Source organism: Parambassis ranga, chromosome 2, assembly GCF_900634625.1.
Source record: "Parambassis ranga chromosome 2, fParRan2.1, whole genome shotgun sequence".
NCBI lineage: Eukaryota > Metazoa > Chordata > Actinopteri > Ambassidae > Parambassis > Parambassis ranga.
Window position 1 is genome coordinate 4039979 of NC_041023.1, and position 19142 is coordinate 4059120.

General features: G+C 43.2%; 5 protein-coding genes and 1 pseudogene across 6 annotated transcripts in view; 1 reads left to right on the top strand and 5 right to left on the bottom strand.

The window, feature by feature from the left end:
• cfap69 (cilia and flagella associated protein 69) overlaps positions 1-241 on the bottom strand; it is a 5274-nt gene extending 5033 nt beyond the window's left edge. Inside the window, 1 exon segment of the mRNA XM_028399602.1 lies at positions 223-241. Within this exon segment, the coding sequence (XP_028255403.1) occupies positions 223-241 (19 nt within the window).
• LOC114428453 (sialin-like) lies at positions 10-6228 on the bottom strand (annotated as a pseudogene).
• An 819-nt stretch (positions 6229-7047) lies between these two features.
• mycbp (MYC binding protein) lies at positions 7048-8506 on the top strand. Its single transcript, XM_028396910.1, has 5 exons — positions 7048-7355; positions 7653-7725; positions 7824-7872; positions 8224-8353; positions 8432-8506. Exons 1-5 carry the CDS (start codon positions 7341-7343, stop codon positions 8474-8476), a joined length of 312 nt encoding a protein of 103 aa, XP_028252711.1. The 5' UTR covers positions 7048-7340; the 3' UTR covers positions 8477-8506.
• Positions 8507-9130: 624 nt separating this feature from the next.
• On the bottom strand, positions 9131-10633 carry LOC114428464 (gap junction alpha-9 protein-like). Its single transcript, XM_028396897.1, has one exon. The coding sequence runs from the start codon at positions 10631-10633 to the stop codon at positions 9131-9133; it is 1503 nt and encodes a 500-aa protein (XP_028252698.1).
• Positions 10634-12797: 2164 nt separating this feature from the next.
• Positions 12798-17826, bottom strand: LOC114432259 (serine/arginine-rich splicing factor 10-like). Of its 2 annotated transcripts, none has more exons than XM_028400155.1 (6): positions 17683-17826; positions 15391-15495; positions 14378-14481; positions 14091-14262; positions 13964-14017; positions 12798-13852 (listed from the first exon to the last, which is right to left on the bottom strand). In XM_028400155.1, the coding sequence occupies exons 1-6, from the start codon at positions 17745-17747 to the stop codon at positions 13630-13632; spliced, it is 723 nt and encodes a 240-aa protein (XP_028255956.1). In that variant the 5' UTR covers positions 17748-17826; the 3' UTR covers positions 12798-13629. The 2 variants fall into 2 exon arrangements, with proteins under 2 accessions (XP_028255956.1, XP_028255957.1); XM_028400156.1 differs by lacking the exon at positions 15391-15495 and adding an exon at positions 14945-15247 and having other exon boundaries at positions 14378-14484; positions 17683-17816.
• Positions 17827-18076: 250 nt separating this feature from the next.
• On the bottom strand, positions 18077-18772 carry LOC114431860 (fatty acid-binding protein, liver-like). The gene is made up of 4 exons (XM_028399523.1): positions 18706-18772; positions 18462-18634; positions 18235-18324; positions 18077-18127 (listed from the first exon to the last, which is right to left on the bottom strand). Exons 1-4 carry the CDS (start codon positions 18770-18772, stop codon positions 18077-18079), a joined length of 381 nt encoding a protein of 126 aa, XP_028255324.1.
• Between the last annotated feature and the right edge of the window lie 370 nt (positions 18773-19142).

The window sequence follows — 19142 nt, forward strand, 5'->3', positions numbered from 1 at the left end:
ACTTCATGTTTCATAGGTTATTGTTGAACTTAAGGCATTTGGTGAAGTTTTTTAGTGCTTCTTTTGGTCCTACTGGACAGTCGGATGCTCCTGTGGTGCATTAAAAACACTTTAAAAGGAGCATTCTGTGATTTAAGTGAGGCAGCAGCCTTTTGCTGCTGACCCTGTCCTTCTGTGCACTGACCCTCCTCTAATGGCATAAAAATACATTGACACACCTACAGCTCCACTTTTGAACCATGTCAAAGTAAAATGAGCAGCTTGTTTGGTCCAATCAGATCAAAGCTTTTAAACAAATTAAGAACAACTGTATCGACAAACACAAATGAAGAAGGTCACAGGTTTGTTTTGGTCTCACCTGAGGAGCAGGCACAGTGCAAATCTGACTGTAAACATGAAGAAATAAACTATACAACAGTGCTTCCTGAAGGATGAAGGCAGCGATAGTCCAGCTCATGCTGACATCGTGTCATCCGCACAGAGTAAAACCTTCTTGTTCCCTGTTCTAAAAAAAGGCTAAAAGCTCAGAAGCAGCTTTCTGGTTTGAATGAGAGGAAAGTTACAAAAATAATGCTGTTTGCATTTCTATGTGTAAACATGAGATTTTCATGTGGAAAACTATTCAACCAAGTCGCTGAAATACTGTAAAAATAATTTCGTATGAGCACCAGTAATACTCCCATACTGTGTGAATACTGTGTACATTCCTATAAATGTAAAGCCTGTTTTTACAGAGACAGTACCCAGGATTACAATTCATCCATGTTTCAGGTTGACTGTGTGATGGTCCTGCTCCTCCTTCCCTCCGTCTCCACACTGTCCTCATCTGTCATGGCCCACGGCTGGATTTTGCCGCTGCCAAATATCGTGTAGAAGATGGCACCGCTGAAGCTGATCCCCGCAGAGGCCCAGAACACCTTCCTCCAGCCAGCGAGGGAATGCTAAGGAGCAGAGAAGACAACGTGTTATCAGCTGTGATTCAGGCCGCTTGTGAACAGGTGGGCATTTATAAGACAATGGCCCTAAAACAATGAATGTATAGTAAAGAAAAGAAGAATTAATGCAACTTAGGGCAGGTTGTGTGAGAAAAAAACAGCACTGGAGAATCTGCCATTAGCAGAGCTGCTGTTTTTGGAAGTCAAGGATGAAGGATGAAGGATGATATAGGCTACACAAGACATTCGTGTAAATTCTTTGAATTAAGCTTCAGTCCTTGAAAAAAATCCAATTTAATGATGCAGCATTCCTCAATCATTCATCTTTAGAAACTCACATCTTCAGTAAAGTATCCCGTCACTATGGGGGCCACCACGCCTGGAATGGTCCCGAATGTGTTGGTGATTCCCAGAAGGAATCCTGCATATCTGCCGAGAAGAGAACCGAGACGAAACAAACTTTTGATCAGGCTCAAAAAGCTCAATAACACAGAGCTACAAACAGCTGTAATAGTGTGTGTAGGGATGTCGGAACCCACCGAGGAGCGATGTCTATCTGGTTCATGAAGACTCCACTGGCGCTGACCCCTCCTGCCGTTGTGGATAGAGTGAGGAAGGTGACAGTGAGGACGTGGTCGCAGCCGGCGTAACTCACAGCCACGAGGAAAACTGCAGGAAGCAGCAAGCCTGCAGGGAGACGAGGCGGGCATGATGATGGGATTAAAATGACAAAGTTTTGAGTTTTGACCACAAGGAGGCAGCATTACTCAATGTTTTGGCCTTTCATCCACATACACAGACAACAGATTTGTTGGAAGAATTCCTTCATTCAGAAACTCTATGCACACTGCACAGTCAATGCTACAGCCACCTGTGACATCCTTCAGCCTTTGTATGTGTTATTTAAAATAAAAGTTTTTAATGATCAGTGATGAGGGCAAGCAGCTCTCTGACCTATGAATGTGAAGAGCTTCCGAACGTTGGTGACGCTCAGCGTTCTCCTCTCAATGAGGGCATCCGCTGCGACTCCTGACAGCGTGGACACCAACCAGCCTCCGAGGTACGGCAGAGCGGACAGGAAACCGTTCTGGTTCAGACACGGACGGACACAAAACCAGCTGTTACATTCCTGACATTCATTCTGTCAGCGTTTTAGAAAGGTGGACAGTGACCAATTTAAAGTTCACTGATTAACAGGAAATAAACAACTTAATGATGAATGTGTTTTATTAAGGTTTTATTATTACATTTTTACCATCCTCCTGCAAAATAATGCTCTAAAAGTTAGCATTAGCATGTAGCACTGGACATTACAACATGAATGCAGAGGTTCAGAGAAAACCTCACCGACTGCAGGTCAAAGTGCAGGATGTTGTTCATGTAGCTGGGCAGGGAGGTGAGGAGGGTGTAGTAGGACCAGTTGGAGCACATCTGGGTGATGATAATGGCCCACAGAGGAACCGACAGCAGCATGTGCACCAGCGGCACGGACCAACCATGAGCAGTACCCTGAAATATCCACTCAGGTTAGAGCTAACAACGAATGAAACAGCAGAGGAGAACAGGAAGAGTAGGAGGAAATGGAAACAGGAAGTCTGATAAGAGAAGTGAAGAGTAACTTTCTGCTACAAGCAAAAACTCTGTTATAGAAAACAAAATGCAACACACTGAGAGAGAGTATCAGAGGGAATGAAGCATATATTAATGTTTCACCTGAGGGCCGATGGAGTTTATGATGTAATCTCGCTCCTCTTTGCTGATTCGACGATGAGTGCGAGGGTCATCTGACACAAAACAAACCAGAAGACTGCCCAGAGGCATCCAGCCCCCCCTGAAAGAGGAGGTGAATCCTTCAGAGACTGTAAACTGGTCTTTGTTGTCAAATGGAGGCAGCATTTGATTAGAACTCAAAGATGTGAATGGTTACAAGAGTTACACTGTTAAAAATGTAATAGTAGTGTTACTAAATTTCTTTATCAAAGTAATGCAACTACATTTTTACATTTTAAGTTTGAATGAATGTTCTCAACACACACAACCTGTATTAACCTTTCAGCAGTAGCCTACTTAACTTAACCTACATAAACACATCATAAAAGCAGTCACAAGATTGAACTTCAGTATCTCTTTTTACTGAAGTGAGGGGTCAGCAGTTGGACCAGACAGGAGTCTCACACACACCACTGCGCAAAAGTGTACTATTTTTGTTGACCAATAACAACCTTGCGTCAGCAGCAAGCTGAGGGGAGCAGGCGACAGATGACGGGAGAACCGATCAAAAGCTACAGAGAGGATGCTGTCACCAAAAAACGATTCAAGCTTTTGTGAAGTTTTAAACAAAACGTCATTAAAATGGTAATTTAGGCAGACATAATATTCTACATTTTCCTTCCTGCTCACCACAGATGTAGAAGACAGCGGGCCAGCCCAGCTTCTGGCAGATAAATCCGGTGAGTGGCAGCGCTAAAAAAGGCCCCAAAGTTAGCCCCAGATCCCGACAGGGTCATCAGACGAGAGCGCTCCAGAGGAGGAGCCCATCGAGCCCACATCGCCATCATGGCCGGGAACGTCACACCCTGCAGAAACAGTCAAACTGTTTAAGAGCACCTTATATCTCCTGTTGCAGGAGCATCTCCTCTCAGCCTACCTCTCCAAATCCCTCCAGCGCTCGCAGCGCAAACAGCCAGTAGGACCCCAGCTGTGCAGCCAGGGAGTGAGCAGGGTGAGGGCGGCTGTGCCCAGCACGCCCACACCCAGGAAGATGCTCCCGCCGTAGTGACCGGCCAGGTAGCCGCCTGGGATCTGTGTGCACAGGTAGCCGAAGAAGAAGGCTCCCAGCAGCCAGCCCTGAGTCTTTGAGTCCCAGGGGTACTGAGGGATCTGAGGGATGCACAAAGAGAAATGAATCAGAAAATAAAGCGACACATGATGGAACCCGAGTACAGGACGTCAGAGTTACCCCCTCCGGCTGCTGTAGGGTCTGGCTGGTGTTTTCTGTCCCTGATGGCCGCGGGCAGGCGTCTATGATGGAGCTGTTCTCTGAAGGTTGAGGGTCAGTGGCGTTCACCATGGCGACCATGGCAACGCTGAGGTTGACACGGAGGCCGTAGACCACGGAGAAGCCAAAGAACATCAGGATGGCGAGGTTGAGGCGAGCTGAGCAGCACTGAGGAGGAGCTGTTGGCAGCAATTTAGAACAAAGTGTTTTTTATTTCGGCCTCTATCATACACACACTCTCACTGTATGTCTTCTTTATTGGTCTTTACTGCAGGATCATGTGGTTTTAGTTGACCTGCAGCCATCTGACTATCAGAGAGCTCACTAAGATCATACACAACAGGTCTATAAGCCCTGAAGTGCTGATGTGACTGAACAACCAGGCTGGTCACAGCATCAGTGCCCCAGTTTACATGGTCATGTTCAACAATAATTTGCTGCGTTTTCAAATTCCAGTATTTTCTGTTTCGTCATGCAGATGATAACAAACCTACCTGCATCATTCTCGATGAGGGGCTCACTGTACTCACTCTCGTCAGAAGGTGACGCGTTGATGGAGCAGCCATTTGGTATCGGCATGGCAGTCAGCTCACCGAGACAGCTTCAGTCTGTTAAACGAACGTCAGTGAGCCATGTCGTCCGGGAGACCTGATGAACATGAGAGGTGACGTCATCATCAGCAGATGCGAATGGTCATTAAAACCCTGACAGACAGCAGCTTTTACTGAAGTATTTGGCAGTTTGATAACATGCTGACACACACGTGCACTGATCCTTCCTGATTTTACAAGATGCTTCAGCAAATCTGCGTTTGTCTCTTGTTGTTGACGAATAAAACTTTCCCATCATTTTGGTAACTTTTCAGGAACTCACATGCATTTTTACAAATTCCCCTTCTTTTGATAAACATAATTTTTAACACAAACGTGGCTCAACACCTATTTATGGAAATCCTAGTAAAGTAAACATTTAACTAAGCAATGACTGACATATAACACACAGCTTACAAAGAATCCCACCAGAAGTCTGTGCTAAAACACCACCTGGTCTGAGGTTACCACATCAATAAACGACTTAAAACAAATGACTTTAAGTTATCACCGCTGTCTGACACTTGACATCTATCTTTAGTAGCTGAATATGTTGTGTCTCAGAGGTCGGCTTAATTGATCATTTCTAAATTTTATCTTTTTCCTCATTTGTCCGACTTTACATTAAGTGTCTGTTTATACAAGAAGAAGGCAAACTGGATAAACCAGCTGTATGAGAGCACACGTGTGTCTCTACATAACTGCTGTAATGACTGACAGTGATGTGATTCCTTGGACTGGATCCCTGAATCAGTTTATATGAGCATCTGCAGTTGAATCACATCCAACATGTAAATAACCATCATAACACAGCGGTTTGACACATCACATGATGTTGTCTGTTATCAGTAGCTGTTGCCAGGTTTTCTCATGAATGACAGTACTATTGGCCATAACCATGTGAGGCATGTCTGTCTATGAAAGTGTGTGTGTGTGTGTGTGTCATGAGATCCTCAGAGCCTGGAAAACAGCTCAGGTATTATTACAATGCAAGTTTCAGTTTGTGGTTTAGATTTAAATAAATGAGCACCTGAGATTAGGCTCCATTAGTCTATAATAATAAGATAATGTAAAGTCAACAACAACAAAAACCCCACTCTACTTCTCTTCCCTTTTGTATGTTTTCATGGATATTTATTGATCCCTAGGTGTAAATTCAGGATCGTCTATTAATGACATAAAACTAGCAAACTCTTCCACCCCTTAAAGATGCTAATAATAACACACTTGTGAAAATATAAGGTGGACATGACATGAAAGTGGGAGGCCATGATTATTAATGACTTAATACTAATACTTTCTGTACGGCTAACATGTATTAGCTCATTTAAAACAACCTGTCAGTTAACACTCAGTTATTATAAACGTCTTGAAGTTTGCTAACATACAGTTATGAATAAACATAACAATAAATGTATGTGTGAGTGATAAAAACAAAAATAGCCGCGTAAAACTTCAGCTAGTTTGTCATTTAACTAGCTAGTGTGAACGTTGAACAACGAGTATGAATATTTGTTCAAATATCTTACCTTGTGAATGATTTAAAACCACGAATACGTGACGAAGTTGTGGAAGTAAGAGCACATGAAGCTTAAAAATCAAGAAACTCCGTCTCATCCCAGCCGGCTGGTAAACATTTAACCTCCTGTGTGTTCACACACTGCATAAAAACAAGTCATATGAGAGGCTCATTTTTTGACGCCGCTTCAGGTTAACGATCTTCAAACAGGTTGGAGTGGCTACGTTGTCTGTTAGCGAACACAAGTGATTCCAGCTAGCATGTTTTGTAGATCTACATTGAGTTTGTCACATGACTGATGACGTGGTCACTGCCGTGACGTTGGGTTTAAATGGGAAGATTCAACACTTTTGGATGCAGCGGTGTCTGATTTAGGGACCATCAATAAATTACCTGTTGAATTCGAATTTTATTTTTATCGTGTCTTTTACAATTTAAGAGAGAGAGAGAGAGATTTGATTGTATTCTATTTCAAATAAATGATTATCACAATTGTCCACAAAATATGAATATTAATAAGAAAAAGCCGCTAACACAAATCAAAGTCTTATTTGTCTCTTGTACTAATACATTTTAAAGGAATATTTTTTTCGTTTGTTCTGGTCATATTTGTAAAAATAATTACACATTAGCAACGGAAAAAAGCTGCTACACGAGTTTAATTTCGTTCAAATGTTCTGTTATAAATTTTATTCAGATCTCTAAGCGTTAACGACATTCTCTGTTTTCTGTCATTCAGTGGGTGATTTATTGATAGTCCCTAGACTTGACCCCGGAGGGAACCCGGGTTGCCAAATTTGATGAAAAGTAAGGAAGAATATTTCAAAACAAAAAGCAGATATATAAGGCACTCAAATGTCAACAAAATTCAGTTTAACTTAGACTTTTTAGATGCGATATTTTCTTCCGTGTTCATTCCAAATAAATGGGAAAAATCTACATTTTAACATGTCCTTAAATTATCACATTTTTATCCAAATCTGGCAACACAGCGTCTTCCTGTGTTCTGTCTTTCGCTAGCTTAAAACTCACTCGTGTTTCATGGGTTAGCTCAAAACGTCATAATGAACAAAATAAGCAATCCAATATCGTTTTATATGCTGTTCTTCTCGTTTTAAACTGTTTAAAAGTTTAGCTAACAGTTCATTTCCGGGTATCTTCCGCCGCTGTGACGTGTTGTTATGGCAACCTGCAGTGTGTAGACCGAAGCAAACACAGAGCCAGCTGCCGTCAGTCCGCCTTAATTAACCCTCTTCTCAGTTTACACATCCGAAACACGGACAGTTGTCATCGCAGCCATGGCCCAGTATAGAGTAAGTCTGTTCGGACGTACTTTCTGCTGTTGTGTGTGTGTGTGTGTTGTATACAGTTGGTGCTGGTGCTTGCGAAGCGTATGCTAACTAGCTAGCAGCATGACAACGTGCCCTCTGACTGTCTGCGTGGTGGTGCCAGGCAGTGAACGCAGCACAGGCTAATAGGAAACTCCTTTCATTTTGTTGTCTGTTAAGTTAGTTTTTTTAAATGTAAATTTCATTATTATTAATAATAATTATTGTTATTGTGCTAGCTAAAGTGCTAACTGTGTTTAAAGTCAACTTAATGTGTTTCAGGCCTCAGAATCCAAGCGAGAACAATTTAGGAGATATCTGGAAAAATCTGGGGTTCTTGACACTCTAACAAGCGGTGGGTGGACAGAATGTCTTGTTTAATCTCATCATAAACACTAATGTAACAACTTTTTACTGCTGCATTGTTTGATTAGTTCTGTTTCTCCTTTGCAGTGTTAGTGGCACTTTATGAAGAGGCAGATAAACCCAACAATCCACTGGAGTATCCTTTCCTTCTGTTTGCAGAAGTGGTAAAAAAAAAACCAACACAACCACAACCTGAACACAAAATGGGATCTGGTTTTTTAACACATGGTTTCCCCTTTTTTATAATGCAGCGATCAATAATAAACCTGTGCTTTCCCTTTGTGGCAGCTGTGACGAAGGGCAGAACTCGTCATGTTTCAGTTGTCCAATGTTGTTTACTTGTTAGAATAGCACCTGTCAAGCTGAACCCCTTGGTTCTCTGTGGTGTTTGAATGTAAGGATCTGAGTGGAAACAACCACATTGTGCCTGCTGGACAGGATAATCATCAGAAAAATGGACAGTTTGACCTTGACCACTCCGCTGTAGTTTCATCAAACTTCACCTCGGGGCAGCCGGTCCAGAGGTGGTGGATGTGGAAGCGCTCCGCATGGAGCTTTCTGATCTGCAGCAGAAGTGCAACCTGCTCATGGAGGAGAACAAAGAGCTGAGAAACAGGGTGAGACGCTGGTGTCAAAGAGCTTTTCACTCACTGCCACTGGAACCTCTAACCTTCCTGTTGTTACTTTACTTTCAGCTGATGCAGTATGAGCCGTCGCCTGAAGGGGGAGCAGCTGAGTAGATTTCTTTTCTGCTTTTTATTTCTTTCTGTTAAAAAAAAAAACAATAAACGTAACATTTATGTTTTTTGTAAAGGATGTAAATGTTTATTACATAATTATGAATGTACAGTGAACAAAAAGCTTCTTTTTTGTTATATAACAAGAAGCAATGTGGGTTTTCCACGAAAATAAAAACGTTTTTTTCATCCAGCATCAGATTGTGCTTACATGTACGGCCGCTCATATGACCTGAATCATCAATACACGTCATTTTTTTAAGGACATATTGAATTGATAATAAATAATAATAAAAAAATACTTTTAATACAAAAACACTAATTCAGATGCTGGTCACACACTTGATGTGAACTTAAGAGTTGAGTGTGCAGCTCATATGTTCAGTGTTTGGATGAATTCAGACAGTGTTACTGATTTAAAGGTTACATAACTGCATGTTGCAGAACATTATAGATCTGTGTGGTTTTCCATTCCTCTCTAATCAAGTCAGGCGTGGTGTGGAAACATTAAAAGGTCAATGTGGCTGACCTGGAAATGTGAGGAAGCTGGTCTGTCCTTTGTAGTCTTTTTAAAAAAGGCTTCTAGTTGGTTTAAAATCTCATTTTAAGTGTCATTAAAGGGTGCTGCAGTGTTTTACTAACGCGTCACCCTAACAGTCAGATCTGTAAGTCGGTCGGGGCTCGTCTGCTGCTGCCGCTGCTCGCCGCTGACACTCTGCGGTTTGGAGAGGAGGCGGTGGGGCTGTTGCTCTCCCGGCTGTGTCGGGACACAGAACTCAGCTCCCCTGCAGAGTCCGGGCTCTGCGACCTGCTTGATCTCTTAACGTCTGATTTGGAGAGCATCCTGGCTCTGGGGCCGGCGCAGCTGCTGCGAAGCTTCATGCTGCTGCTCCCCTGGTAGGAGTCCCCGCTGTCTGAGCCGTTCCCCTCCACCACCGTGGAGCAGTTCCACGGTGGCGTGACCCGGCGTGACTTTCTTGCAATACTGGACAGTGCGGTGCAGGATGAGGTGTCTGCTACTGGCAGGGTGGGGTACTCAGAACCGGCACACTCATCGTGGTGTGGAGAAGACGGCTCCTCTGGTTCATCCTGTTTGTCTGCAGGAGGTGAACGCGTCTCACTGCTGGTGTTGTTGGAGTTGCTGTTGTGCTCCGTGGGGCTTGGCACTCCCTCCTTGCCCTCCTTGCGGCTGTCCAGCTTTGCTCCGGGGTCGCTTTGTATTGGGACAAAGGCAGAGGATGCGTTGAGGAGGGGGTAGTTGGGCCCGTTGCCCTGCTTCTCCAGCAGTAAGGTGTATCCACTCGGAGCCGTGGGGATGGTGTTCTTGCGTCCCACAGAGGTGCCCATGCAAACCTGGTGCACCACCGAGTTCTTTTTAGACTTATTGACATAATAATCATCCAGGTCATCCTTCAGGTGTGGGTAGAAGTCCAGGATGCCCTTCTTAACCCTCTTGTAGCCCAGGTGCATGATCTCCAGCAGGCTGAGGGAGAGTGAGATGCAGGCGATCGCCTGCATGAACATCATGAAGACAGTTTTCTCTGTGGGCCTGGAGACGAAGCAGTCCACCACGTTTGGACATGGCTCCCTCTCACACTTGTAGAGAGTGCTCAGGCGGTGTCCGTAGAGGATGTACTGACCCATCATGAAGCTGACCTCCACCACTGAGCGGGTGACGATGTGAGCCACGTACGTGCAGAGCAGAGAGCCTCTCAGCGGCGCTTTGTTGAGCTTCCCCTGCTCCAGCTGCCTCATCTCCTTCTCAATCCTCTTCTTCACCTCCACCAGCTCTGCGTCCACTGCCTCCAGCTCCCGGCGGAGAGCCACCTTCTTGCAATGGCGCTCCTTCTCTAGGGCACGCAGCTGGTAGATGGCGTGACCCATGTAGACCAGGGAGGGCGACGACACGAAGATGACCTGAAGCACCCAGTAGCGGATGAGGGAGATGGGGAAGGCCTGGTCGTAGCAGACGTTGCGACAGCCGGGTTGCTCGGTGTTGCAGATGAAGTCTGACTGCTCGTCGTTCCAGACGTCCTCTGCGGCGACGCCCAGCACCAGCATCCGGAATATGAACAGGATGGTCAGCCAGATCTTGCCCACCATGGTGGAGTGGATATGCACCTCCTCCAAGATCCCTCCGAGAAAGTTCCAGTCTCCCATTTTCTTATATTAGTAGAGCTGCAATGAGTGGAGACGGGTTTTATCAAAGCTTTATAACAGGACCATGAATCATTGTTACTTGTTAAAGCTACAGATCAGTCTCCTCCTTCTGGCAGCGAGAGGAAACACACACTGCACACACATGAACATGATGTACGCCTACAGGTGAACTCGCCTCTGATTGGGTCAGACACTTGCTCTCAGCATAAGCTAAGCCACCATCATGGGTCCACTGTGACTATGAACCAATTTACAGGGGTTCTCACCGGGTTGAAGTTGGAGTTTTGAACAATCTATGAAGCATAGCAGGTATATATTTTTTCAAATCGACAGGTAAAGCTAGCTGGAACGCCAACAAAGAATAACATTGGTTACAGGGTCACAGATACGGCTCTTAAAAAGGTTATGAAACACTGGGAGAAGGCTATGAATCTGGGAGAAGGCTATGAATCTATTACATTTACTCCACCAAAACCAAAAATATGAATTATCATCTTCGATTTGTGGAAATTTCAGAATTTTTATTCTGTATATGAGCCAGTGGGGGGGGGGGGGGGTGCTTCTGAGACCATGATTGTTTTTATCTGCAGCATGATGAATGCCCACATGGTGTTTCCTAGCTGCACTTGTTTGTTGTGACACCAGATTTGAAACAAAAGCACCTTTTAAAATACAGAAATGTGACACCTGATACTTGAAGCCCTGTGAGAAGTCGCTGGGGTTACTACTTCTGATAAAAGCTCAGCTTGTGTACTTTCACAGTCAGATTTTAAATGGAAGCAACATTTCTTCCAAATATTTCACTCAAAAACTTCTTCCACAAGTTAAAGTTTACTAAATTATAATTGAACCTGAAGGCACCCACACTTGAGCCCACTGAGAACTGCATAATCTTTAAACAAACTTGAAGATTAGATCAATAATTGATGCATGAACTCACCTTTCATCTTCGATATGAAATGTAACAAAGCTGTTTCTGCTCCAGTGCTGCTGCTGACGCTGTCATCTGCAGTCCTACGAGGGCATCTTCACTGTATCCATTCAGAGAGCTTCCAGTCTCTGAGGCTGGTTAAAAAGAACTGATCCGGGACGAGTCTAGTTGTTCGTAACTTATAGGCTGTGACAGACCAAAACAATCAATACTGTGGGAAGGCTGTGCTGTCATTTACGTGGCAGCAGTGCGAGTGGACTGCCCGCTGCCAGGTTCTGCGAGTCGTCAGGGGTGAAATGGGCTAAATATTCTGTTTGTCTGTGGCCTGGACTCAGAGGACCCTGAACTGGTTTGATCCTTGTGAAGCAGGACAGAGGCCATACGCTAGCTTGACTTCAGACAGGGCCCTGATTGTGGATGATGATCAGAATTTGAGGTCATGTCCAAATTGGAACGACAGATATCAAATAAATCAGACTGGAGATAACACCGTAAACAAACAAAACGTACTTTAAATGTAGAAAGCGGATCTGTTGTTTTAAAGCCTACAGTGAACTGATTTGAACACTTGTTCCTGTAGCAGACACCATGTTTAAGAGCTCAGCCTCACTACTCTTGAAGTTGTTTACAGATTAAAATATCTGTGAGGTTATATGTGGTGCAAAGTAACATTTCAGAGCACAAAGATTCCAACAGGAAGCAGGATTTAACATTTTCTGGATGCCGTCTTTGTGTTTCTCCACACACTTAAATGCTGAAATCTGAGTCCCGGGTCAGGGTCCGAGTCCCAGAAGGTGCCAGAAACACCAGAGCAGGTTATGATGAGTCTATTAATTATTTAGGGCAGGAGGAGGATGTCACCATCATGATGTCCCAGAAACCAAGATGTGACAGTTCACAGTCTAAATTTAAACATAATTAAACATGAATGAGGACAAAAAAAAACACATTCCTTCTCAGGTTCTTGGCTTCATGAGCCTGGCTGTTTGATAAGCCTCCATGTTTGGTTAGTCTTTCAATACTGTGATCAATAAGACACGTCCGATTTCATACATGGCTGCTTCTATGGTGGGAATCTAATTTCACTTGTTCCCCTCATCTGCTGTTCCATTAAAAGGAAATCAATGGACGTGGCTGCACTGCTCTGTTTTCCATGCAGCCGCACTCTGATTCTGACTCGTCAAGCTGATCGGCAGCAGAGGGATGTCGTTTAAAAACCAGAGCCACACGCCGTTTTCTTAAATTGAACGTTATCCATTTATTATTGAAAATAAGAGTTTCTTCCTACTAAAGATATAAGGAGGATAAACATGCAGTGACACGAGTCATTCTGAAAAACCATCAACAGTCACATAAACGACGACGAGAAACATCCGTTCCTCTGCTCAGAACCAACGTTTGAAAAGGTCCGACAGGAAAACACCACAAATTTAAAACTAGTCACTGTACAGCTTGATGTTGACGTCCAAACTTTTTAACACTTTTAAAGACCGCAGCACACGTCCTCATGTACTCACACCTTCACGACCTGCAGTGAATCCATCAGAGTGAATTCTTGCTTTCATCTCACAGCTCAGCTCAACTCAATGACCGGGTGATGGATTATTGATCTCAAAGTTTGAGTGTGATTCTTACAGAGAAATAAAACTGTTGGTAAGTCAGCAGCAAAGCAAGGAGTACACGATCCGTTATAAATGTGACGATGACACACAAACATGGGTCTGACTGGATTCTTTCATAAAATACTGAGTGTGTTTTTGTAAAAATGGGTGCATAGGGTTTAGAAAACAAAATCCTCAGTAACTGTAGATAAAAAAAGATAATATATTATTCCTGGCAGGCCACCACTGAACACACAAACCTTTTGATCTTCCTACTGGGAATTGTCACCAAAACAACTTTTATAAAACAGGGCTAAGGAACAGCATCGTTCTTAAAATGGAACTGCAAAAAACAAAAACAAAAAAGCCTTCTACAGATGGTTCAGCGGACGTTACATTCATGTTAAACAAAGAAACGACCAGCTCAGGATCATTGGACATTAACAGGGGGTAACAGGGTCTGCTTAGCGTCCTCCTGACTTGTGTCCAGCCCAGGAACGGGACCGAGAACGTGATTGAGAGCGGGATCTGGATACAGACCGGGATCTGGAGCGGGAGGGGGACTGCCTCGCCTCCTCTTCAGTGTAGCGGGAGGTCGAGGGCGGTTTGACGTTCTCTCGCGGCGACGCGGATCTTGAGCGCGACCTGGATCTCTCTCTGGACTCTTTGCGAGGCCTCTGCTTGTATCTGACGACACGAACGACATCAATAAATCAGTTTCTCTTTAGATACTGTGGACATTGGGCATGCAGCACACGTTTGGAGGCTCTTCACCAGCCATCATCAGCCAGGTTTTACCTGTCATCCTCGCGGCTCCTGCTCCTTCCTCTTCCAGACATCCGTCCACGAGAGCTAAAGTGAAGAACAGTGAAAATCTTTTCCATAACTGTGTTTAAAGGAAAGTGCCGCTAAGAAATAAACTCACTCTCGGGGACTCTCTGATCGTCTGCGGCGGCGATCATAAGAAGGGCTGCGTGACCTGTATCGGTCGTAGCTGCGGCTGCGTGATCTCCTGCGGCGGCCGTCTCGGTCGTAGTCGTCGTACCGAGAGGATCTGCCGACAGAGCGCCCCTCCTTCGCCTTCATCTGATTGGGCGCTGTTGAAGAGACACAGTAGTTAACACAAATATATCAAGACAAGAAATACACAAAAGGTGAAGGGAGTGGTTGTAACTGACATGAATTTAAGGTCACAGAGTGCAGCTAACTTACTTTTTCTGTCGCCCTGGGCGAACTGGATTTCAATCTGACGACCACAAACCCACTTCCTGTCCAGGCTGTGAAGAGCATCTTCTGCATCACGCACATCCTCAAATATGCTGGGTGGTTAAGGCATTTGTTTGCTCTCATATTAGTTCAGACCACACAAATTTAAATAAATGCTTTTCCCCCTCCCTCAGTCGAGCGAAGTGAAGAAAGAAAACGTCAAAAGTTCCCTTTTTGTACTCATCAGAGCTGCGGGACATTTAAGCATTTATTTTGACTTGTGAGGCCGCTTTACAAGGTAACATGTTAAGATACTGTATATTTGACTGTAAGACAGGTGAGAAAACACAGACACAGTTGATTTTTGTAGAGATAAAAGATGAAGCAAGCTCTTCAAACAAACTGTCTGTGGGATCAGGACAATGTAAGTATGTAAACAAATCAAACACATCAATACGTCATTTTACCATTTTGATCAAAAGTTAATTATGTCACAGGGAAAAGCTGGTTTTGGTGCCATGTCAAATTAGTGGATTTGTTTTTGGAGGATACAAAATAATTCAGACTTGTTACCTTTGCCCATGCTTGACTTTGAACTTCATCTTGATCTTTACATTCTTTAATCGACTCCCAGAGGGACTTGGGTTTCCTGCTTGCCTTTTCCTCTTAAACCTCTTTTCTTTTCCCAATTCTTTGCCGCCATTTCCAAGCTTTGTCTCCGTTCCCTTTTCCTCTTCATGCTTTACTTTCTCTTTTCAACCTTTTCCCCTCCCTCTGATCCTGAAGGTCAGTGTGTCACTGTGCCTTTACAGCTACTCTACATGGGTCTTTGTAACTCTTTGTGGCCGGTTCCACAACTGGATGCTTTTACATTTTCTGAAGCAATAACAGAGAAATATGTGTGTTAGATATTTAATAAAATTATGTGAGAAAAAAAAACAAACATGTCTTCTCAGCTGAAAGGAAATGACTTGTTAGCTAGAGCACACACACAGTTAAAACTCATTGAGAAAGGATATTGAATGTATGCAAATCCTCTTGGTTGACGTGTATAGAAGTCAAGCGGGATGTAGACATCTACTATCGGCCCATAGCGGCCAAACTCACGCCGCAAATCCTCAGGCCTGAACACCGTAAATACAAGTATGACTCAACTGACCATCAACTCTAACTACATCATATCAACAGCTGGGAGAGCAGCTGCTGAGAAAGTTAAAGGGACAGTGCACCACAAAATGTTTTACCTCTTACCTGGAGTGATCCACAAATATCAAACTGAAGCTTGAACAATCTGTACCTAAGCAGTGTGTGTGTATAGTGGAGATGCAGAACATGAGGAGCCATTTTGGATTCACCCTGGTATGACTGAAGCTTTTTTTTTTTAATGCCAGTATCAACGTGAGTCTGGTCTATGATGCTGATCCAGTTCACAAAAAGAAGGTGTATACAATACTAAGAGCATTTTTAAGGAATGATCCAGTCCACAGCTCTCGGTCAAGTTTAGATAAATTTAGGTATGAGTGCATCAGCTTTGTCCATCTTAACAAAACATTTTGGATTTCTTAATGCCCTAACTGACTTCTTCCCACACTCAAATACAGCAGACAGTATTAAGAGGAATGTCAAGAACAAAAACATGATTTCTCTTGAACTAAGCTTAAATCTGCTGTCCATTATTAATATAAAGGTGTATAAATGTTGAGAACGCAGAATTTAAAAAAGCCCTCTCACACTCCACATCTCTACTACACGGTTAGGTTGACTGTCCCTTTAAAATATGCACAGTTTTTGTCAACATGCAGTCATATGAAAGCACAGCTCTGTAAACAGATGCATTCTTGTTGCTCCTTTCAGGTTGCATCGAGATCAAAAGTAAAGTTTATTTCTTTGCTTGTATTCAGACCCAAGATTCTGTGTCTGTGTTTTGGTGATTTGCAGAGGCTGATTAATTATTAGGGCCCGAGCACCGAACGGTGAAACCCTAGGGATTATTACTTTCGTTTTGTTTTTTCCCGGCTCAATTATCGCATTTTTGGGGGCCTTAACATGACCCGAAACTCACTAAACTTGGTAGAAAAATTCATTCGGCTGAAAATTTTCAAAATTTGCTGACTTTTGAAACGCACATGATCCTTGTTGAAGGGCTCTCTCATAGACTCCCATGTTAAAAATGACACCGAAACTGCTTAATATTTGAAAAACTATAATTTAAAAAAAAAAAAAATTTGAAGTCCGGGTTTCGGGTCAAGTTTTTGTCATCTGCCAAATGTATCTCCTCCTACAAATTTCAAGTTACAGACTCCATTTTAGTCTTAAAAAGCTCATTAGATGCTCCTCTATCAAACTTGTATTCAGAATTTTCTAATTCCAAATTGTTTCCGCACTACAGGCTCTCAAAGTTGGAGTGGTTTTTGAGGTCTCCTCTGCTGTTACCATGGTGGCAGGCTGACACACAGAGGCATACAAAGCTCTGAATTGCTCAGATTCTCCAGCAATTCAGAGCATCAATCCTTCACATCAGCATTCAAAGCAATGCTTCAGCTGCAGCAATCAAACTTGCATTTTCTTCAGGAAACGCCCTTTTCTAGTTCTAAAAATGTTGTTAGAATTTCACTTTTAACGGAACAGGGGTCCAATCAATGCTGCTTATATATATTAGGAACGTATTCTCATGTTGTCTGCTCCTTTCTCAGAGTCACTCTGAGAATGTTCTCAAATCACTTTTAAGCTAGGAGTCCTTACTAAGATTGTTTTTAGGCCAAGATAAGAGGGGATTCTAAGAATCTTTGTGAATACGGCCCCAGCAAACTTGTACATTAAGACGTTTTAACGACATAATGACACATATTTCGTCTTAACAAAAATGCAACTGGAGCTAACGTTAAGCTTAGCTAGGTTAGTGATAGCGTTCGACCGAAATAAACCCAGGTTTTCCCTGCAAATCACCAAAACATCGCCGAAGTACCATTTACAAATATTCGTTAGCTAGTTAGCTATGTTAGCCTAATTATCAACATGGAAACGTGCATGGCCAACACAAACGTTAACACAAGGAAACGCTGCAAACGTAGAATTAAATCATAATCAAAGCCACTTTAAAAGTACGATGGCACGTTTAATGCATCTGTGGGTAAATGTTTTGAAGTTGTTGGTAAATATTTCGCACATTTAGCGCGTCTGCACGCCTCTCTTAAGGCAACTTGAGGATCCTCCGAGGAGGCTAACAGTAGCTGCTAAGCTAACTCGGCTAGCTACCGATAAATAAATGCGTTACTTTGAAAAAATGACCTGCGGTTCTAACGAGGACTCACCTGGACTCATCGGAGATGTTCCTCACAAACAGAGACGTATTTGGAGGCCTCATGTGTCTGTCCATACACTTACACACACTCAGCAGAAGGAATTTTTTGGCAAAAGGAAAACCTGCCGAAGAAAAAAAGCAGAGCGCATGCGTACTTTCAAGGCGCCTTCTAGTTTTTCTTCTTCGTGTCACACTATAATAGAGGGCGTTAGACGCGTACAGCGCCACCTGCTGCTTCAACTTCAACACTCAATAAAAATGACTTTTTAACATTTTGATTGCACCCATTTATTTATTGAATGCGTTTCTTCTTCTTCTTCTTCTTATATTTATAATTATTTCTAGATGGTCCATTTCATTAAGCTGAGTCCGTCTGGGATGGATCCATGAGCTGCAGGGACGGATCAGACCCGTTTGCTTCTGCTGATGTAAGTCACAGAACCTGCAGTGATAGTCTGAAAAAAACAAGGAAGCAGACAGAAACACAACGGAGCTGTTTGAGAGTCATTCATATTTACAGCAGTCTTTAACAAGAATGAAAGCTGCTGCTGCTGCTGCTCACATCGACCATGTCGTCTCCCTGGATCTCTCTCACAGAAGTGAACTTGGGGGTCTCAGAAACCAGCTTCCCATTCTCCTCTCTGACAGTGCACTGGGCAAAAACAACACAAACACAAACATGCTTCTCCACAATAAACGCATAAATCATCCCTTCTATTCATACATTTGTGGTATTAACCCTTCAACTTCTGTCTTATTCCATTTTGGATGTGATTTCCCTTGAATTACCATAAACTTCCTGCCGTCCACAGCTGTCATCTCCGATTCCTTTCCTATAGTGAAGGAGAACTCTCTGGTGAAGACTGGAGTCTTCACCGTGAAGGTGAAGTCTTTGCCGTTCTGCTTTATCACCATCACCGGCTTCACCTCCTTACGCATTTTGACAACCATCTCAGGAGCACCTTGAAGGTAAAAAAAAATAAATAACACACACACACACACAGAAATAAAATCATTCAGAAAACATTCTTACCCATTACTTTCAGAAACTCTTCCAGGTTTTCCTCAGAATAAACCTTCCAGGTGCCGCTGAAGTCCATGTCTGCTGCTTGTGTTGTCGTTCCTGTCGACTCTGGTTGGCAGGTCGGGGACTTCAAACTCCCTGTTATTATATTTTACAGGAATTTCCAGTGAGAGCCAGAACAGGCTCCAACACACAGCAATCATGACAACCTTTGATTTCAGAGAGGATGTACAGGTTTCCTTATAAATATTTATTACATCAACACTTTTGTTTGTTTCAAAATATACAAAATATTACTTGCAAACATTTTAAGGCAGCAAAAGCTCGGGCAGTTCAGTGCTGTGAGGTGCAGACATGGAAAAGGCAACATGGAGTTTCCACAATCATGACATGTTACGATCTGTTTACGTCCACAAATGTACTTAAAACATGTTAGCTTAAAAAAA